Source organism: Haemaphysalis longicornis, unplaced genomic scaffold (assembly GCF_048455015.1).
Source record: "Haemaphysalis longicornis isolate Haplotype H1 unplaced genomic scaffold, Haemaphysalis longicornis Haplotype H1 scaffold_4, whole genome shotgun sequence".
In the NCBI taxonomy this organism is placed as follows: Eukaryota; Metazoa; Arthropoda; class Arachnida; order Ixodida; family Ixodidae; genus Haemaphysalis; species Haemaphysalis longicornis.
This window is the reverse complement of record NW_027526361.1, coordinates 68,794,121-68,812,842: the sequence shown is the minus strand read 5'-3', so window position 1 is coordinate 68,812,842 and position 18,722 is coordinate 68,794,121. Positions and strand designations below refer to the sequence as shown.

General features: G+C 47.7%; 1 protein-coding gene and 1 long non-coding RNA gene across 10 annotated transcripts in view; one reads left to right on the top strand and one right to left on the bottom strand.

Moving 5' to 3' along the window:
• Positions 1-10,522, top strand: part of Lab (labial) — a 145,306-nt gene extending 134,784 nt beyond the window's left edge. For all 6 annotated transcript variants that reach the window (XM_077707015.1, XM_077707017.1, XM_077707019.1 and 3 more), the window contains one exon: positions 4,947-10,522. In XM_077707015.1, the coding sequence (XP_077563141.1) occupies positions 4,947-5,296 (350 nt within the window). In that variant the 3' untranslated portion in view covers positions 5,297-10,522. The remainder of the gene's footprint in view (positions 1-4,946) is intronic.
• The window catches only part of LOC144178881 (uncharacterized), a 559,382-nt gene that overhangs the window by 332,114 nt on the left and 208,546 nt on the right, over positions 1-18,722 (bottom strand). The gene's annotated exons all lie outside the window — the stretch shown is intronic.

Sequence of the window (18,722 nt, the reverse complement as noted above, 5' to 3'; positions counted from 1 at the left end):
AGTAAGGTGCCTTAATTCACGCACGTCTCCACCGTACGGCAGCGCTGGCATCGAGACACCCGACTTGGAGCAGTAGAACGCGGTAAATTTAAATTGACTTGAGCAAACCTGTAGGGTTTTATCTTGGGAGGAATGAGATGGGAGAGCAACAGCATGAGAGGTGAGCGGAAAAGAGAAGGGAGGCCTTTACTTGGCAGGGGCGCCAGTCGACTGTCGGCTTTCGGCGACATTTGAAACGAAAGGAACAGATTTGCAGCCATTTTTTATTTGTAGGAGCATAAGTGTATAACCTTCACGTTTCACTGTGCTCTCTTCCTCTGACCTTCGTCTGTTTGCGCTGTACCAATTCAACATGAAAAAGCTGTCATCGCGGCACAAACAAGCGGATCACGAGGTTGTGTTATTTCATCGCGGAATATGTTGCTCACCTGCAGGTTTAAAGCGAAATTCGTCCGTACGTTTGTACAGCGTGTCATGGTGCTGTCATTACTATCATCACTGTCATAACGGCAGGGAATTCAGGGAATATTTCTTCTTAAAGAGGCAGTGAAGTGAATGTTTACAACTCCTATTTACGACAGTAACTGTACAATTTAATTCGTGAAATCAAATATTAGGGGCAGTTTAGAGCCTTACTTTATCTGTTATGAGAGGCGCAAAGCAAAGCCCCATGCACCGATCGCGGCTGCCGCGCCAACTACAACAATGACGCCACACTGCTCTCCACTGTAATTTCGTGTATAACGATATTGAAAATTTTTATTTTCGTTCATTAATGGTTAATTGTTCATATCGACTTCTTACGTATACACGGCAGGAGTGAGGTGCAAAAAAGAGAGGGACATGTAAATGCCGAAAGTGTGGAAACAGGCACTAGATGGTGAGACAGGCGTACATCACCATGGACGAAGGCATCCCCTGTTGATTAGGAGATCTCGGCCGAGCACTACACCAGGGTGATCACACCCTGTTCTGCTGCGACGTATTTATTTCTGCATATAACGTTGACAAAACCATCGCAACATCACAAATGACTCATACTGCAGCATCTGCGTCAACTAGCACATGTGCCTCTTGTCTAATGTTTGAGTGCGTACTAGTTGTTGCTAAGCGATGGAGCAGCAGCGCCATGGTAAAACGGGCCCGTTGTTGTGTGCCTCTGTTGCTGCTTATTGCTAGGAGTCGTCTGTGTTTTCGTCTTCCGAATGTACAGGCTAGTATTGAGGAAAAACGTTAATTTATTGAGCATAAAAGTGGGTGACTGTAATAGTTTACACTGAGAACGTGCACAACACATTTCCATTTTTTACTCGTGCTTTGCACTTTTTTAACAATATGCGCAGTTAATGTCCCTGCTACATTTGAGACTTGTAATTTTCTGATTATTCAATCGTTGTTGGTGAGTCTTCGTTCTTCTGCGCACGTATAAATGCAAACGTGGTATGGTCTCGCAAGCGACTGGCAGTATTGGAAATAAACAGCCATACTCGACACAATGCAGCTGACTATGCAAGTCCATAGGCAGCGGCAGCGTTGAGGCTTCGAACAATACCGCGTTGACTCACAGGGCATCGCCGCATGAACCTTGAATGCAAAAACAATGTGCGATGCGTGCGATGCACCGGGACTCGCCTATGGAGAGTTTCCTCGTAACCACTTGCAGCGCAGTTTCCTGCCTTACATACATTGCGAATGCGACCACGCAGGCGGGCAACTCAGTGGCGGAGCCAATCAGCGTGATTCCGCTAGAGTGCGTGGCCCCAGCGCTGCTGTGTCCCGGAGTTAATTGCGAAAGGGGAACGTGCTTTTTTTTAGTTCGATGTACATAGGCGCGTACCGGCGCAGCGCTTACACCAAGTTTTCTATCGGACCTTCAGTGGCGTATTCACAACGTGAACAACGCTGCCGAGTTTGTTTTTTCGTTCTAAGCTTTCATGGATGTCGCCTCTCCTTTAAATATATATTGTAACGGGGCAATCCGTGTTCGAGACAAACATGCGATCGGCGCTGTGCCGCTGGTGGAAGAGGACGAGAACAACGACGCTCGGCTCGGACTCACGCTGCTAGTTTCCGCAACGCTTCCCAGCCTATTTTGACTTGTAAACAGCTCTAAATATACGTATCCTTGCCACATAACATCCTTGGTAGAGGTGCGGGGTAACGATACCTCTCGCCACGTAACGATGCCACGCAACAATATCATATAAACATCATTCCGTCGCACTGTTGCAATGGGCGCAGCAATTATCCATAGAATAGGTCGCTGGAAACCCGTATTTTATGTTACTTGTTTATGGGACGCAGAAGTTATTTCCTATTTCTCCAAAATTTTTCCAGCGGAAAAAAAATAAAATTGGAATAAAATATATCTGTGTATCGTAGCAAAGAAGTGAGCTGACGCCATTACACACCAACAATACTAGAAAAGAAAATTACTATTATGGCGCTATTTTCATTACCGTATAGTAACCCCTTTCGTTATACCGCGCTTCTAGGTACAATGTTCATTATAAATCTGTGCTTGAATCTTGAACCCCCAGTAATACGTCTCGTTTCAGTATTCTCGCACTATAGAAGAAAAGGCAATATGATAGACTATACCTGTCAAACCGTAAGATGCATGCAGTTTTGTTCCATCTAATGTATCAAAGTGTCATAAAAATACAATAACACCTACAAAATCGTCGTACAGTTTGTTCATACATCATTGACAAAAGGGGAGTGTTGCGAAAAAAGAGCAACAATTTGTTTACAGACATGTCTAATGCATATCGGCCATGCATGTGCGATGTATGCTAGACTGGAAGATTCAGAATTATGCCGTATACATTTCTGGGGAAGCGGAGGTCGTTATAATTGCGCGGTTCTTCTGAAAGCAATGTTAGGTATCGGGCAACTTGACTAAAAGATGTTACTGTATATGACCACGGAAAAGCAAAAAAATGGGGCCGTGGATTGATGCTGTCTTGTGACCGTGGAATTGGTTTTCGCATCATCATCGCTTATCTGTTTATTAGAGGTCTACAATTGATGATTGATTGATGATTGTGGGGTTTCACGCGCCGACGCAACGCAGGCGATGAGGCGTGCCGTAGTGGAGGGCTCCGGATTAATTTTGACCACCTGGGGATCTTTAACGTGCGCCGAAATCTCGAACACACGGGCGTTTTTGCTTTTCGCCTCTATAAGAAAAGCGGCAGGCGCCACCGGGAATCGAACCGGCGACCTCGTGCTCAGCAGCACAACCCTTTAGCCACTGAGCCACGGCGGCGGGTAAAGGTCTAAAATTCCTGGCCATGAGTTACGCAGTTAACTGTATAACCAAGAGGAGGTCCAGCATGGACAGGTGTAAAATTTCGCGCATTCTAAGCTTTTAGCCATCAGGCCATGACTATAAGAAATCATATTAAACTCTTTAGTTATCCAGTCTTCAAGTTTCGGCTGGTAGGATGGCAATGTAGCCAAATCCTGATTTTGTGGTTATTTGGTTTAAAGCAGCATGCGCTTTTCATATAAGTAGCCGTATCACGTGAAATGACCGTTCGACAATGGTGACGTCCTGGCTGCCATCCTGGATGGCCTATATCGAAGGTGTGCGGGACACTACCACTTTGGCAGCATTATATATGTAAAAAACGCGGGGGCATAATAACTACAAACGTCGCGCATGACTGAAATTGACATCATGCAAAGGCTGGCCGGGTCTTGTGTATACACGAGCACGCGACGATGTCAGTGATAAAGAAACAAATGATTCCGCAGTTTTAACGCTAATAAACATCAACATACACCCTACTTCTTGAGAACATGACGTAAACATCATTACTGAGGACATTATATGCCTCATGCGCCATAGAATTATAGAATACCTTTTGTTAGGACGGAGGGAGGTCCTCAAGGAGGGCAGCAGTCCGTGGCACCTAATCTGGGCTGCATTCCCTAGACTTGTACTTCAAAATAGTTTTAGTGCATCACTTTCCACAGCACGTAATGTGCATGATGCCGGTATGAATAGCCATAGCCAGATTTAATGGGCAGAAAGGTTGTTCCAATGTCCCGGACCATTTCACCATGTACCTACACAGCAAATTCTCGCTCTTGTGTGGCCGCTTTACTCGACGGCGTGTTAGCGTATGGAAAAATTCGCAAAAATATAAAAGGTCTTCAGGCCACCATATTTTATGAGATACTGCCTCTGAATAAACACCTTTCCATCAATGCATTTGTGTTTAGAGGTGAAGCCGACTTGGAGATGATCTTGGTTTTTGTAAGCTGGCTTTCCCACATTGCGTATTGCACAGTGAAGCATGGACACGTCAGGAAGGAGTATCGTTACAGCCCCCCTTTTCTAGTCTTCATCCCCGTCGTCGCCTCATTCGAGAGTCGTGTACACTTCTCGTCACGCGCGGAGTCTCTCTCTCTCTCCTGACATAGTTCAATGCCACGCGCTCTTCGGCGGCCACGTGTGCGGCGCACTAGAGCCTGCGTCGTGATTGGCTTAGCCGCGCTATAATAAAACGTCATTGTCTCTCCCACCAATCACGTGTGATGGCGCCACTGTCCTTACTGTGGTACCGGGGAGCTATTGAAAGCTCCATTTACTCATGTCCGTATAACTACAATGTAGCAAATACAACCCCCTCCATCTACACAGGGTGGAAGGGCTCTGATTTCTGTCGAAGACGACACCAGGGTGACGAGTTGACTGTAATAAACGTTGTAACAAAACTTCCTTCATGGTCCCACCTTACCCATGCATGGTGCAAACGGCCGCTGTATGTAACGGTTCGCATAACAGTATCTGATTCAGTGTTTCCTCCGGGGATGTTTTTTTAAGGTCAATGTTTTAGTCAACAAGCCAAAGATTCACAAGTAGGACTAGTCTTCCGTAATGCGCTCATGCCCGCCGTGCTAACGTGGCTTTTCTTCTCGGTGTCCTATTGCAGTACCGAAGCACGAGTACGGAGGCTTCGCGGGCGGCGGTGCCGGCGGGGCCTGCGGGCCCAACGGCACTGGGCGCACCAACTTCACGACCAAGCAGCTGACGGAGCTGGAGAAGGAGTTCCACTTCAACAAGTACCTGACGCGGGCGCGCCGCATCGAGATCGCCACGGCGCTGCAGCTGAACGAGACGCAAGTGAAGATCTGGTTCCAGAACCGCCGCATGAAGCAGAAGAAGCGCATGAAAGAGGGCCTCATCCCGCCCGAGTCCTCGACGCCAGACGGGGTGCCGGCAGGCGCGCTTTCGCCCGGAAAGATGTCGCCGCCGTCGCCCCAGCAGAAGGACAGCCAGTGAGCGGCGGCCCCCAGCGTGCGGCCAGGCTGCCTACATGCGGCGGACGCCTGGGACGCCTCCCCCTCTCCCAGCCGCCCCCCTGGAAGCGCGCCCCGCGCCCGAGTACCCCACGGTGGTGGAGGGAGAGCACCGCTGTGCGCACGGCCGCCACGCGTTCGAACCCACGGGCGCAACCACCGCCGCTCGTGGCTGCAAGGCCGTTCACCTCAGGCCACAAAAAATATCTTCCCAGTCTCCGGTGCTGCCTAGCCCACTTTCTAAGCGCAGCTGAATAAAGTTCGACAACTTAACGGGGCACCGCACAACGTATCAAGATATCCAGTTCGCTCGCCTATTGTATACTGGTGTTCCCGGCTATTGCCAACAGCATCGAAACAAGAAGATTATTACGTCTCTTTTCACCCGTCCAGTTTCTACCACTTCAGTACTTAAGCCTTCTCTGCGCTGATCTGGAAATGCGAGTCTTGATGACAAGATTTGTTTTGTAGACGTGCAGTTTCGGGATTCTGGTCTCTTGCCGTTATGAGTGGGCGCGGCAGCACCAGTTCTATTGGGTTAAGCCAATCTGAACGGGCCTGGTCTCTCTCTCGCTCTGCTTCGTCTCGCTTACACGGAGATCCCTTAGCCAAGCGTGCGGAGTTGCGCAGTGTGTGAGCTAGCGCATTATTGCATCTCAGAACGCGTGTAAAGCGCGGAAGCTCCAGCTCCCAAGGCAGAGAACTTCGAATTTGGAGTGCGAGAGGTAACCGCACATATACCGGCTTCCTTGTTGTATCAACCCATTGCCGTCGCCGAGCCTGCGTTGTTTGTTCGTTTCATTGGTTTCACTGCAGGGTAGGCCGCATCCCGACATACTTGACATCTCGGGAAAATAGGAGAAGGGGGGGGGCTCATAAAGAAGCGATCTTCGAAACGGCTCGCCCACTTTCGCAATCACAGCGTGAAACAGACATGATCAAGATTGCGTTTTCACTGATACCAAAATTGCCCACTTAGGGCGAAGTATTGCTCTTTACGAGGTTGATTTTGCGGGGAAAAAGTACCGAAGTTCGCAATGAATGTCGACTTCGTACGTATTTTCAACTCATAAAATTGCCGATTGTTAATTGCGTGCCCTTTTGCGCATGCATAAGTACGCTAGCGGAGTTACCAACATATGAAGGGTCTGCCCATTCGCCGGCTGTGGTGCGAAGACAAAAATCCCCAGAGAGAGAGAGAGAGAGAGAGAGACTCCGTGCATGTGGTGCACCCAACCGCGAAGGCCGTCCGCACAGCGTCCCACTGCAGAAGAAAGCGTGCCTACGAAGAAACGAAGAGAAAACAAAAGAACTTAAGAAAAAAATAAGGGAAGACAAGTCCCCGAAGACAGCGATGCTCGCGGAGCAGCCACAATATATTTCGCTCATCAAAGTGCAATGTCCCTTCCCGCCGTTTAACCAGCGACAGAAAAGAGTGCAGGCGAGAGAACTGCTCCTTGCGGCACCCCGCTTCGTGTTCGTCAATTGTGCGCGTCCACGGACAGTAAAGACAACCGGTGGCGACTTGAATCGCCCTGGCGGACGCTACATGAACTGTCGAAGTCGCCGCTCAGCGTCCTCCGAGGTGCGCGCCTGCTTGCACGCCCACTCGCACGCACGCACGAACTCTCAGTGATGAACAGCGTGTGTACGCATACTGTGATCAATTCGAACATTCTTTCGTGTACGCGTGTTTTTTTTTTTTCGTTTTCTGATGTCTCCTCCACTTTCACTAGCTTTGTTTTCATTTAATTTCCTCTCCTTTTATTGCCGGGACCATTTTTTTTTGTTTTCCTTTCATCCTCTGCGGGGCCCGGCCACCGTGTGTCTTCATTTAGTGAAACGCTTTAATTCGTGCATCTTCGAGACGGTGGTCTTTGTACATTGCGCCATTACCTTTCGAGCGACATCACTTCTTGTCTGTCCTTTCTTGTGCACTTCTGGGCGGAAACCACGTGTCTTCTATACAATGTCTGTATACAACCTGGCGGCGATTCGTCGCCGCCGCTCTCAACAGGGTATCTACAATGATGACGCGGGGCACATAAGCTGGCCTTTTGTACATGAGTGTTTGGTGCGTCGAGCTTGTTCGACTTAGGATTGGAGAGAAGGCCTTCTATCAGACGGTCCCGATGCATTTGGAATGGAGCCGCGAGGGACGAGTGGCAACTGTGGCTATTAGGCGACGATTGGATGCAATGTCGGTGACCAATTACTGTTGCAAGTCACAGGATTGTTCTGTTAACAGTGCGCGCAATTTCGTCACAAAGACTAGTGTTAACAGCAATATCCAGTGTGCGCCTATTTTAGTTGCCTTTGTAAAGTTTGGTTTGTTCTACTGCTTTCGATCAACGGTGCAAATGTTATTCATTCGAGTGTGGCTTTGTCGTGAAAGGAAACTGGCTGAAAGCAGCGCGCCCTTATTTAGGTCCACAAAAGTATTTTCGTATTCGCAGCTCTTCGCTGTCCACATCACGGTGAACTCAGAGAAAATAAGGGGAGCATTGGGGTAAGAGTATACAATTTTGGGGTGCTTTACCAAGGGGTTAGATTTACACAGATGCGGCTTCTAGAAGCATTTGCACTCAAGGAGTGTTCACATGATGTATGTTTAACTCAGTACGTGAAGGCAGCCGCGGAAACGCATCGGTACAGCAGGTTATTTTTAGAAGTAATGTCCACAGCTGTTAGTGATAATATGCTAAAGCTGACAATAAAAACATGCGTAGGTTTATCAGCTAAAGAAAAGTGTAAAACGAGCTGACAACAGCCTCCACATGAACTGCTGTTCACCTGCCGACGTTGCCAATGTGATCTCTGTGGTAGTTTCCAATTGATTTTATTAGCACCATGTGGGCGAGCGTTCGTAGACAAGCAGTGTCTCAAACCGTGGGCCTCGACCAAAATAGAGCCCTTTAGTGGCTCTATCCACGCAAGGTTCCCGAAGTCTCGAGCTCTAGAGATGAGGAAGATTGCAGTAGAGAAGATTGTAGCTGGTTTATCTCAGGCGGAAGAAGAAAGAATGAAGCCTGAATCAACTTCAATTGTGACTAGTGGCTGCGCTTAACATGAATGGGCTTGTAATAAAAGACGCAAAACAAAAAGTACGCGTTTATCTGGAAAGCACGAGGTACATTGACGTCCTCTAATAGTTGCTGCAGTTATATCTACTTTAATTGGAGGAACTACTCGCGATGTTTTTAATGAGTGCAAAGAAATTTTTTTTTGTCTGATTGCTTTAATAGTGTATGTTTACTTGATTACCTTGTTGCTGGTGCTGTTCGATCTTAAGACATATTGATTTCGATGAATTGAGAGGTCCAAAGCACTGCTGCTTCCACAGATTAGGTATTTATGCAGAACTGCACGCTCTGGTCACTCTTAAAATAGAAAACCGTGTAAACCTCCGCTGCAGTGCTGGCACTGACGAGCTAAGCGCTTTTTCACTTGACGTTGCGCTAGTGTGAATTCCTCCGCATACAAAATGGAAGCGAGACGCAGTATTTAGACTGGCTTGAGTACTTTTTTAGCCGTAAGAAAATTTCAGAGCTTACGTAAAGTGTATAAGTGAGAAACGCTTTGGCTTTGGAAACATGTTTCTTTTAACGCGATTGCAATTTTTTAGTATTTCCGAGGACGTAACAATAAAAAAACATTTTATGTGCGCTAATATTCGATTCTTAGAACGTTTCGACAAGTAGGCTGACTATAATATCCGTTCCACAATGTAGAGCTCAGGACAAGACAGGATCCCTTGACGTCAAAGCAACGTCCGCTTTGCGTGTGACTTACTATTGTGAAGGGCATGTAGTCCTACGTAGTCCTACGTAGTCCTATGTAGTCCTACGTAGTCGGTACACCTATTTTAAGCTTCTGAGTTCATCTTTTTAGTGAATGCAAAAGGGTTTGAAACAAGCTTCGAAGCCGCTATTTCGTAACGTTCCACGCGCGCCAACGTGGACAGCAGTAGTCACGTAGTTTCGCGCCGCATTGAACAGCGCTGAGCACAGAGCCAGACCTTGAGGTACTGCAACGCTTTTACAGTCTGTCTCTCCGTCTCTCAGCTAGAAGTCCAGGAACATCGCCCCATAACTTCTACCTGTGAGACGTGTGTTCAGAACCGTTAGTTAAAGCTTCTCGGGGATAATAAATCATCTCTGATTGTCACATGGAGTTGAATGCAAAGAAATGAAATGCCCCGGTTCAGCACACACACACACACGCACAGGTACGCACACACTCGTAAAGGAGCTATCTCGGACGTACGATTCGACACACGTCGTCCACAAGTAATGGACTGCTCAGTGTAAATACAGCTCCTATAGTTTGTTTCACCTCGTCGTCCGACGCGCGCGCACAAAGCCGCCTCTGAGAGCGCGAGTGGAACACTCGACAATATAGCGCGCCTTCAGCGGCGCCTCTACACAAGCAAACCAGTTGGATGTACAGGGAGACGAAAAACCAATCGGAGAAACCAGGGTCGTGGAGCATCGCGGACATCATTTTACTTCTTTTTGTTCCGGATGCTCCACCTGAGATATATAAATAAGACAGTATATAAATATAAATATATATATTATATATACATATGTGCGATCCCCGAATTATGTACAGCTTCTACGACGTCTTATGTACAGTTTCTACACGCCTTCTATAGTCTCGTGCGACTGTGGTTGGGCCGAGCACGTGGTTGTACGTTGCATTATCCATGTTGTTTCCCTTAGTTCTTTTTCCGCGTGCGGCATCAGCCTTTACAGAGGCCTCACAACAGAACAGGGTATTCGCCTATAGGCCTTAAGTCCTTGTCGTGTCGACAACACTGACTTTGCGATACTTCAGGAAGGTGGGATAGGAAAGAGGTGTCAACGCCGCGCTTCACTTGTGCTTGTTTTGTTTTTTAAACACATGGGTAGATGCTTTCCGATGTGCGAACCTCCGCATCTAGTGCAGAGAGTTTACATTATTATTAATATTATTATATTAACATTATTATTTTGTAGGAAAGAAGAACGAAGATGTTGACGGCGATGACGGCAGTGTTGTTCCACGTGCGTGTCTCAATCTCTCCGTGTTTTGTTTTGTTTTTTTCTTCTCTTTCCTCTTCCGCCCACCCTTTGTCCCGTGCACTTTCTCGTTTTAACTTATTGTGTTTTGCGAGGAGGCGTTTTCGTTCTGTAAGCGACTGAATAAAAGAGAAAGAAAAACGAGACTCGGAGCCTGGAAATGTCTTACCAGCGCGTTAGCGGCGACAGCGACGAACTATACGCATTGTTGCTGTCAAGGCTAGCGCGTTTTCTTTTCTTACAGTTGCTTGCACAAACTGTACCTATGCGCACAGTCAGCGTGTTTTTTTCAAAAGATCTAACCCACTACCCCACCCGCATACAAAAAAAAAAAAACTAGTTTAGTTAACATGGCCTCTACGCGAAGTGCGTTGTTTACGCTCTTATTCAGGATGTAGGGCCAGAAATTAACTGCACTGTTTTGTTTTACCATCAGGAATCGACGTATGCATGCTCCCGATGCGTGGGGCAACTAGTATGCAAAAGCCCTATAGACGCAGAACTCATGCAGGTAGCGCGAAGGGTCGGGCCAAGAGGGAAGTATCGAAAGAGCGAACTGCTGATGACGTGGACACATTCCATTTCGCCGACCGTACATGGCCGGCCCTTCCGTCATGGTGCAAAGCATCAATTAAATACTGTGATAAGTGTAGGATTAAATGCTGTGCGAAAGAATTAAAGGGACACTGAAGTGAATTTGTCAAGCTCCCGTTTTTGCTTGCACTGCGTTGACTGGCTCAAATTTGCACACTTTTCATTGTTTATTCGGTTGACAAATCGGTAATTATTTTACAAAGCGCGAAAGAAGAAAAACTACCATGCGCGGTTTGCGACGGCCGCACCAACTAAAGCTGTGACGTTAGGAGGAGCGGGCACCGTGATTGGACGATGCCCAAGGTGAGCAACCAAACAAGTTTCGGTTTCGGTTCTGTAAAACACAACTGGTGGCGTTGTTGGATGGGCATAATCAATAACTCAGTAATCATCGTACCGCGCTTCTGCCATGTTGTCAGCTGTGAAAATGCATAAAGATAAGCCTCCCAGGACGGCTTGGAATCGTAGCATTCACTAGCCGAGGCCTACGCAGTGCATGGACGCCCTCCGCGTACCCGCAGACGCCCAAATATCATGCGCTTTTCCCCCATATTTGGAGCTTGCCTCCCTCATGCCTGTGTCGTAAAAAGCGTGTTCGCACCAGGCCAAGGGTCTGTTCATTCTTGCCTGTGCCCACTGCCTGCAAGCAGTCGGTGCTTATGGCAACAGCACGCTAACGAGAACTCGCTAGCGCGCCAGTTCCAGCCTGCGCGCGTTTTGTGAACTAGTTCGTGGAGCCATGAACGTTGCGGCCCAAAAAAAGGTGAACGCAATATAGAAAACATCGGCGGAAAACGAAAAAGTTAACTTACAAAAAAAAAAAAGCACGTACCCGTGGGGATTCGAACTCGTGACTAGCAAAATACTCGCTTGCGGTGGCATACCTAGCAACCCAGACCGCTCGGCCACGGAGCGGGCTACGCTGGTATTGGTAATATAGGGTATATATTGTACAACTAGTTTACGCTTTTCTTTAGTTTTGGCATTTCAAGCAGCTTAGGTGACTATTTGTTGTATTGCGCTCGTGTAGTAAGCGTCGCCCGAGTTTCCACAATAGCTCACGTCTAGCAATTGCATTTCGTAGACGGAAAAGCGTTCGCAGATGCGTAGTCGTGCTGCTGACCGCTGCGCTTGTTCGCCCAGCGCAAAAAAGTGCTTCCCGCACCCTAGTTTTACGCTGTATGGTAAAAATATCAGTTGATTTTATTTCCTTAGTACCTATATTGACTTCGCTGACTCTTCTCCCGCCTTCAAGAGGCCTTATATTTTCCTACTGGCATACCAGTCAGCGAAGCGTCGCATGTGCGCTTGTGCAGCGCTTGTGTGAAGCGACCTTCACTTGGAGCTAGATACAGTGTACAAACTAACCAAGTAAAGAAAGGCAAATTCTATCATTCACAAACGTGTCCTGGCTTCGTTTCAACTGAGCGAACGAATTGCGACGACCCGTCGGCGGCCGGCGGACGAAACGCTGGGCCGACTGACTCTGTCTGAAGGCCGGGGAGCCGTGCAGTCGCGCAGCCAACTGCCAGCTTATCCCCTCCTGACGTCACACGAAAACGCCGAAGAAAATGGGCGAGCTCAAAGAGAGGAGGACAGCATTTTCGAATTAATTTTTCTACTAAATAAAATCGCGTAAACGCGCCCAGGGTGGTCGAAACATGGGCTGGGGACTCCGGACTACAATTTGCGCAAGTAATCCCGCAATGTTTACATATCACTTCAGTGTCCCTTTAATTGAATACTACGAATTAAATCAGTGCGAAGGCTGGGACGAAGCGCAGTAACAAAATGTAACACGAGCTCTGATTTTCCGGTAAACCCTGTTCATAGAGGGATGCATATGCGGAATACACGAACAGCGTTCCAGAGAGCAAATACAGTAAGAAAAAAAAACCGATCAGACAGATCGGGATTTGAAAATGACAACCCCAATTTATGGGGCGAGATTAAATGAGTGTTCAACAGACGTGGCACTGCCTTATATGTCGACAATGTTATGATAGAGACTCAAATATGTCCTTGTCGGGCTGCTTGCTCTTGATATCGATATCGTCGTTTTATTGCGAGTCGGCCAACTTTTCGCGTCGATCCGCGTCGCTCTGAACGAGAGCGAGATACAAAAAAATTCCCCCGCATTTCCCCGAGGGGGAGAATGTGAAAGTGCGAATGCACGCTTGTCGGCCCGCTTGCGGCGCTTGCGCTCGGCCCCCGCAGCCCACCGCCTCGCCGCCTTCTCTTCCATCTCTTCCATCGGGTTTGTAGTATCACGTGTACACCACGCAGTTATCAAGCCGCTATAACGCCGCTGAGTCGCCAACGCACGCCGCTGACGACGTAGTTTGAATGCGTTAAAGATATAAGGCGCGTCACTAACGCTGATATCACGTCGCGTCCGTGGCTTGGTCGGTAGAGCGTCGCGCTGCGGCCGCAAAGTCCGCGGAACGAAACCTGGCGCCGGATGCTGTTTCTTTATAGAGGAGCACTGCGGACGCCGACGCCGCCGCCGCCGACGCCGGCGGTGGATGGTTTGGGGTCGCTTATAAAGTGCATTGCACTTAACATTGCACTTAAAAGCGCACAACGATACTGCTGAGAGAGCTGCCTTCGAGGCTGCCGAGGGCGACGTTGCCAGGATGACGTCAGTCGAAGTGCGATTCGGCTCCTGCCCCTGCCGACGCGCAGGTCCGGTCGTGAGGAGTCCCAAAGGGTCCCATCGTCCCGCCACCGCTTTCACGCATTGTAGAATTGAGTTTGCAGCCTGAAGTGCAGGGCATCAAAAAAGAAATTCGTAATGGGAATGACGCTGACGTAATGCCTTACTGGTGGGAAACAAAAGGAGTGAAATGCAGCCAATGCGGCAGCTAAAGCGAGCAATCGTGACCGCTCATGCAGGGTGCTAAGCATGGTCAGCACACTCACTGTACGAGGGACGTGCCAGAAACGTCTCATTGCTGACTTCAAGGTGTGCGCATCCTGTCGAGTCTCAAGTTCGCGAGGGAGAGGAACGAGATGCTCACGCAGTCTTTAAAATGCACAAGTGGATCTTCAATTTTATTAGTGCAACCACGAACGTCGGTTGTCGTAATGAAGTGAAAAAAAAATCACTTATTCAAGATAGTAGGATAAGGATAGCAAGAATAAGGGAAGATGGTCCATGTAAAGTTTTCCCATGGCACGGAGTGTTCACTCGTGCCCTTCAGGGTGTGTGGCTATTATATGACACCCCCAAGAAACAAACAAACAAACACACACACACACACATACACACGAACAAACAAACAAACAAACATTCGTTGGTGAAAGACTTTTATTTGAGTCAGATAAAGTGGATGTGTGGTCCCTTAGTCCAAACGACCATGCAACTACGGTTCGGTCTCAACCCTTGAGGTCAGCAGTTGCTTGGCGTCGAAGTCGGCGCTGGTCGTCGGGTTCTCCCACTGTTCATGGGGAGGATGGGATGGATAAAAGTGGGAGGGCTGAGTAAACACGCACTCCATGGCAATACAGATTAAGGTACCGAAGTGAGGCCAGCATTTATGTGTGTGATGGTACGGCACGGAATTTTTACCTTGGGGAGTCCCTAACCGCACACCTGTACATAGGCCGACAGCAGATACGTCGCGTCACCTCGGGAAGACCCCCTGAATTTTACAGCGAAGCTGTTTGCCGCTACGGTCCCGTGGATGTTTTTTCTGTGTTAACAAAATGGTGTGGCAAAAGGCCTTGCGGCAAAGCCAACTTTGTCACGAATGCTCAGCATAAAACAGCTACAACTCTCGTTTTGTCAGAATTTTGATTGACTGTGGGGTGTTTAACGCGCCGAAACTACAGAGGTTATGAGGCACGCCGTAGTGGAGGGCTCCAGATTATTTTGGACCACCTGGTGATCTTTAACGTGCCCCGAAATCTCGACCACACGGGCGTTTTTGCTTTTCGCCTCTATCAAAAAAGCGGCCGCCGCGGTCGGGAATCGAACCACCGACCCGGTTCAGCAGCACAACGCCATAGCCACTGAGCCACCGGAGCGGGTGTTTTGACGGAATTTCACCCATAACAATGATGTTACAATTGGCCGCTAAGAAGATAATTACCTTGAGTTTTGTGTAGTTGTCGTAGTTAGTCCATAGTGATGTCCTGAACCTTACGTGATTCTCGTCTGCTGCCAGTACATGGGAATCTACGTAGGAAATGTGGCCACAGAAATCGGCTGCAGTTATTATATTGTCAAAACGTTTCTTACAAAACTTGCATTACAATTGGACGCTACGGCGTCCCTACCACTACCCAGAGTTTCGTTTATTTGTCGTAATCCGTTCGCTCAAAGCGAAGTTGTAAGCGTTGCAGTATGCCCGTGGCTGTGAATACGGACTTCTACTGCAGGAGGGAAGCATACTGCAGCCCCATGCTTCCTTCTGGGATAACACTTTATTCCTTCCAAGTTTTGTTAAGTAATCACTAAACCATAGTCATTAGCGTTACCAAATGATGAAAAAAAAAATTTCCACATCCTAATTTACGGTTTCCATGGAGAACATCCTAGGTATCAGCTTTTGACTGTGTACTAATCCCAACCCCCGTTACTAATCACCCACTTCCGTTACTTGGACCACGGGTCCTCGTGTTCCATATTAAACGGCTACTACTGCTACTATAACCATGTGTGTGATGTGTATTTTACACTGCACCGTCGGTCATCCAGTTCACAGAGGAGTGGCTCCTAATTTCCGTGTCCTAATTTTATTGTAATAGCGCAGTGGAACAAATGCACAGCTTTCGAGGGAAGTCTGATTGGGGTTGAAAGGTGACAAGTCATATAAGTGACTTTATTAGTTTCTTCGAGGAATACGACGGATACGCCCTTGTTAAGATGCCAATATTTCTTAGTAATATTCATCTGTAGTACTTGCGGTTTCCTATCGCTGATCTTCTCCATTTCGCTTTCAGGAAATACGCTCAGTCTAAAGTGCTCTAAAACGCTATTAACAACACTTACTCGAAAATCATTACTCGCTTTGAAGTTGCAAAAACATGCCGCCATTTTGTTTATGCCGGTCTTGCGACAGAGAATACTTTTTAATGGCTGGGCTCAGTGGAGTACGCACGATTTCATTTAGGGGGGGGGGGTGTAGACAAAAAAATGGAAAGAGAAAACATGAAAGAAGGAAGAGTAAAAAAACCAATTAAGAAAACGAAAAAAAAGCCAAAGGAAGGAATTGACGCAAATTAAATGTACGGACTGCGGGATGACGTCGCGCTCCCCTTAACTCCGGTAGTATCGTTCATCTTTTTCATTACTGCAATTGGAATATGGCTGAACTTCGTGGTGGGAACATACAACGCAGCCGTATGTGGTTGGTGCGTGGTTCATCCACATAAAATTAATTATCCGTTGTCATTATTTGAGGCCGAGTTATTGTCGTCTACCCCCCCCCCCACCCCCCCCCACCCTTCCCCCTTCCCCGGAAAAAAATTCGGCGGGGGGCGAGGGGCAAGGGGTGAGGGAGGCTAGAGGTCTCTCTACCTCCCCCTGCATACACCAGTGGTTGGGCTATACAATATGGGCTGAAGGCCATTCACGCTAGTCATAGCGCTTCTCAGTGGTTCGTCCGCCGCTAAGATTTTAAGCCTGCAGTCTTACTTGTTATTAACAGGTTGCCTCGGGAACAAATAACTCGCTTCCAGTACAGCAGTTATTCTTTGGTTCGTACACACGTGAAAAAAATTAGCTGGCGATTACGGTACTCCCTAATGCAATATTTGGGCGCAGCAGCAGTGCGCCGAGGCAGCACTCACTCGTGGGTTCTCTCGACGGCAGCGATGATGACCCTCTGCGTCGGCGACGCGAAGTGCGTCTCGGGAAGGGACCTCGACCCGCGTCTTAGGCAGGGAACGCACACCATCGTCACACGCACGCCCCCTTCACGTTTTCGCCAGCGTCACGCAGACGAGCGTCTCGTGCGAGCACACGATACTTCCCCCCCTCTTCCCCACACACTTTCGGAGAGCGCTCGCGCCGCCACGGCGAACCACCCTCCCCTCACAATTTCGCGACATTCTCCACCTTTGCTTTCTTTCACTATTCGATCTTGCCATCGTTCATTCGGTATTTTCACTATTCCGTCTTGCCATCGTTCACTCGGTTACGACGACGACACGGCTCAGCCCAGAGACGGCCGCCAAAGGGCTGCGCCCTAAAATTTTCACGTCACTTCAGGATCGATTTGGTTAGCTGGTTTACTAGGCGGTGATAACTGATAACAATATCCCAGACTGCTAACAACATTGTGACAGAGTGGACGGGTGAGGAAACATGTATACATATAGCCGTTGATTTATTTCAGTGGTATGTTTGAAAGCTGCCAATATGTTTTAGCCTCGTGTAACGATAACTGTTTCGTTTATTTATTGGTTTGTTATTTAACACATTTGTTGTTGCTTGTTGCTTAACACATTCAGTGCGCTGGCGCGTAGAGAAGCAAAGTTAACGCGGACCAGGAAGCATCCGTGCGCACGCACATTTTTGTTTAGGATTTGTTCCTACATGTTAGTCGAGGGACGTACAGATAAGATCAGAACGCTGTACGGAAAAATATAGATATGCAGGCTGTTCTCACTCTGTTGGATTTTATAAGAACGGCAACTGTACCCGAACTTAAGAGGTGCTATACGAGCCGGGCGCCGCGGAAGCAGAGTACCCTACGATCCTGAACAACTTGTCAGCGAGCGGCTGCCGTTGTGTCCACATTCAACAAAGCCACGCATTCGTCAAGTTTGCTCAGAGCCTCTGGTCACATATTCTTTTCGGGGTTCAAAACTACGAAAGTACAATACCAGCCGGTACCTGTATGGACGCTTCTGTCTGTGTTTCCCCAATTTGAGGAAACGCCGACGATAGCAGGAGGAAAAAAAAGCCACTTCGCTTGCGCGTGACTGAACGGCAACGCATTCGTTGATAGCTAGGCATGGAGGATGGAGCAGCCAGTTTCACCCACACTGAGGGCGTGCTATAAGCTCGCTTTTTTTGGTCCTTCCACAGCAGCAAAGACCGAAAAAAAGTTTTAAATTTAGAGGTAACAAATTTCCGGGGTATTGCGGTAATTGCCGCAGCCTGAAAAGCGCGTTTTGAAATGCTAGGCGCTCAAGTTCAGGAACTAAAGTAATATTTCCAGGGTCCCATATGGATGACCCACATTCAAAATGCGAACGAATGTGTATAGCGTAAAGTACCTATATAGCATCACAACGGCCATTAAAATATATTTGCACGAATCCCAGATCCCTGTTTGCTTTACATTTGACGAAGCTAGCATGTTTCTAAGATATATGCTGTTAGTAATATGGACACCAAATCATTTGTAAAGCGGGGTGAAATCAAGAACAGCGCTGTCAAGGAAATAATTTGGAATTTGGACATGCGGAAGGATTTTGAGAAATGTGCATGGATCAACACTTTTCCATTTGATATAACTTATTTTCCATTTGATATAACTTATTTTCCATTTGATATAACTCATTTGATATAACTGATATATAATATTCGATTCCATTTGATATAACTTACAATACTTCAGACGGAAAAAAAATTTGTCCGTGTAGAATCAGTCTGTACGTGTTTCCTTACACTGCGGTTGTTGGTGGCACTTGCGCCTTCTCACTCTCATGTCTGCATTTACGTAACGCTGACGCCTATCGAGACTGAGTAACATGTCGGTACATCTTTTCCTCATCTCAGTAGGCCAATAAATGGTC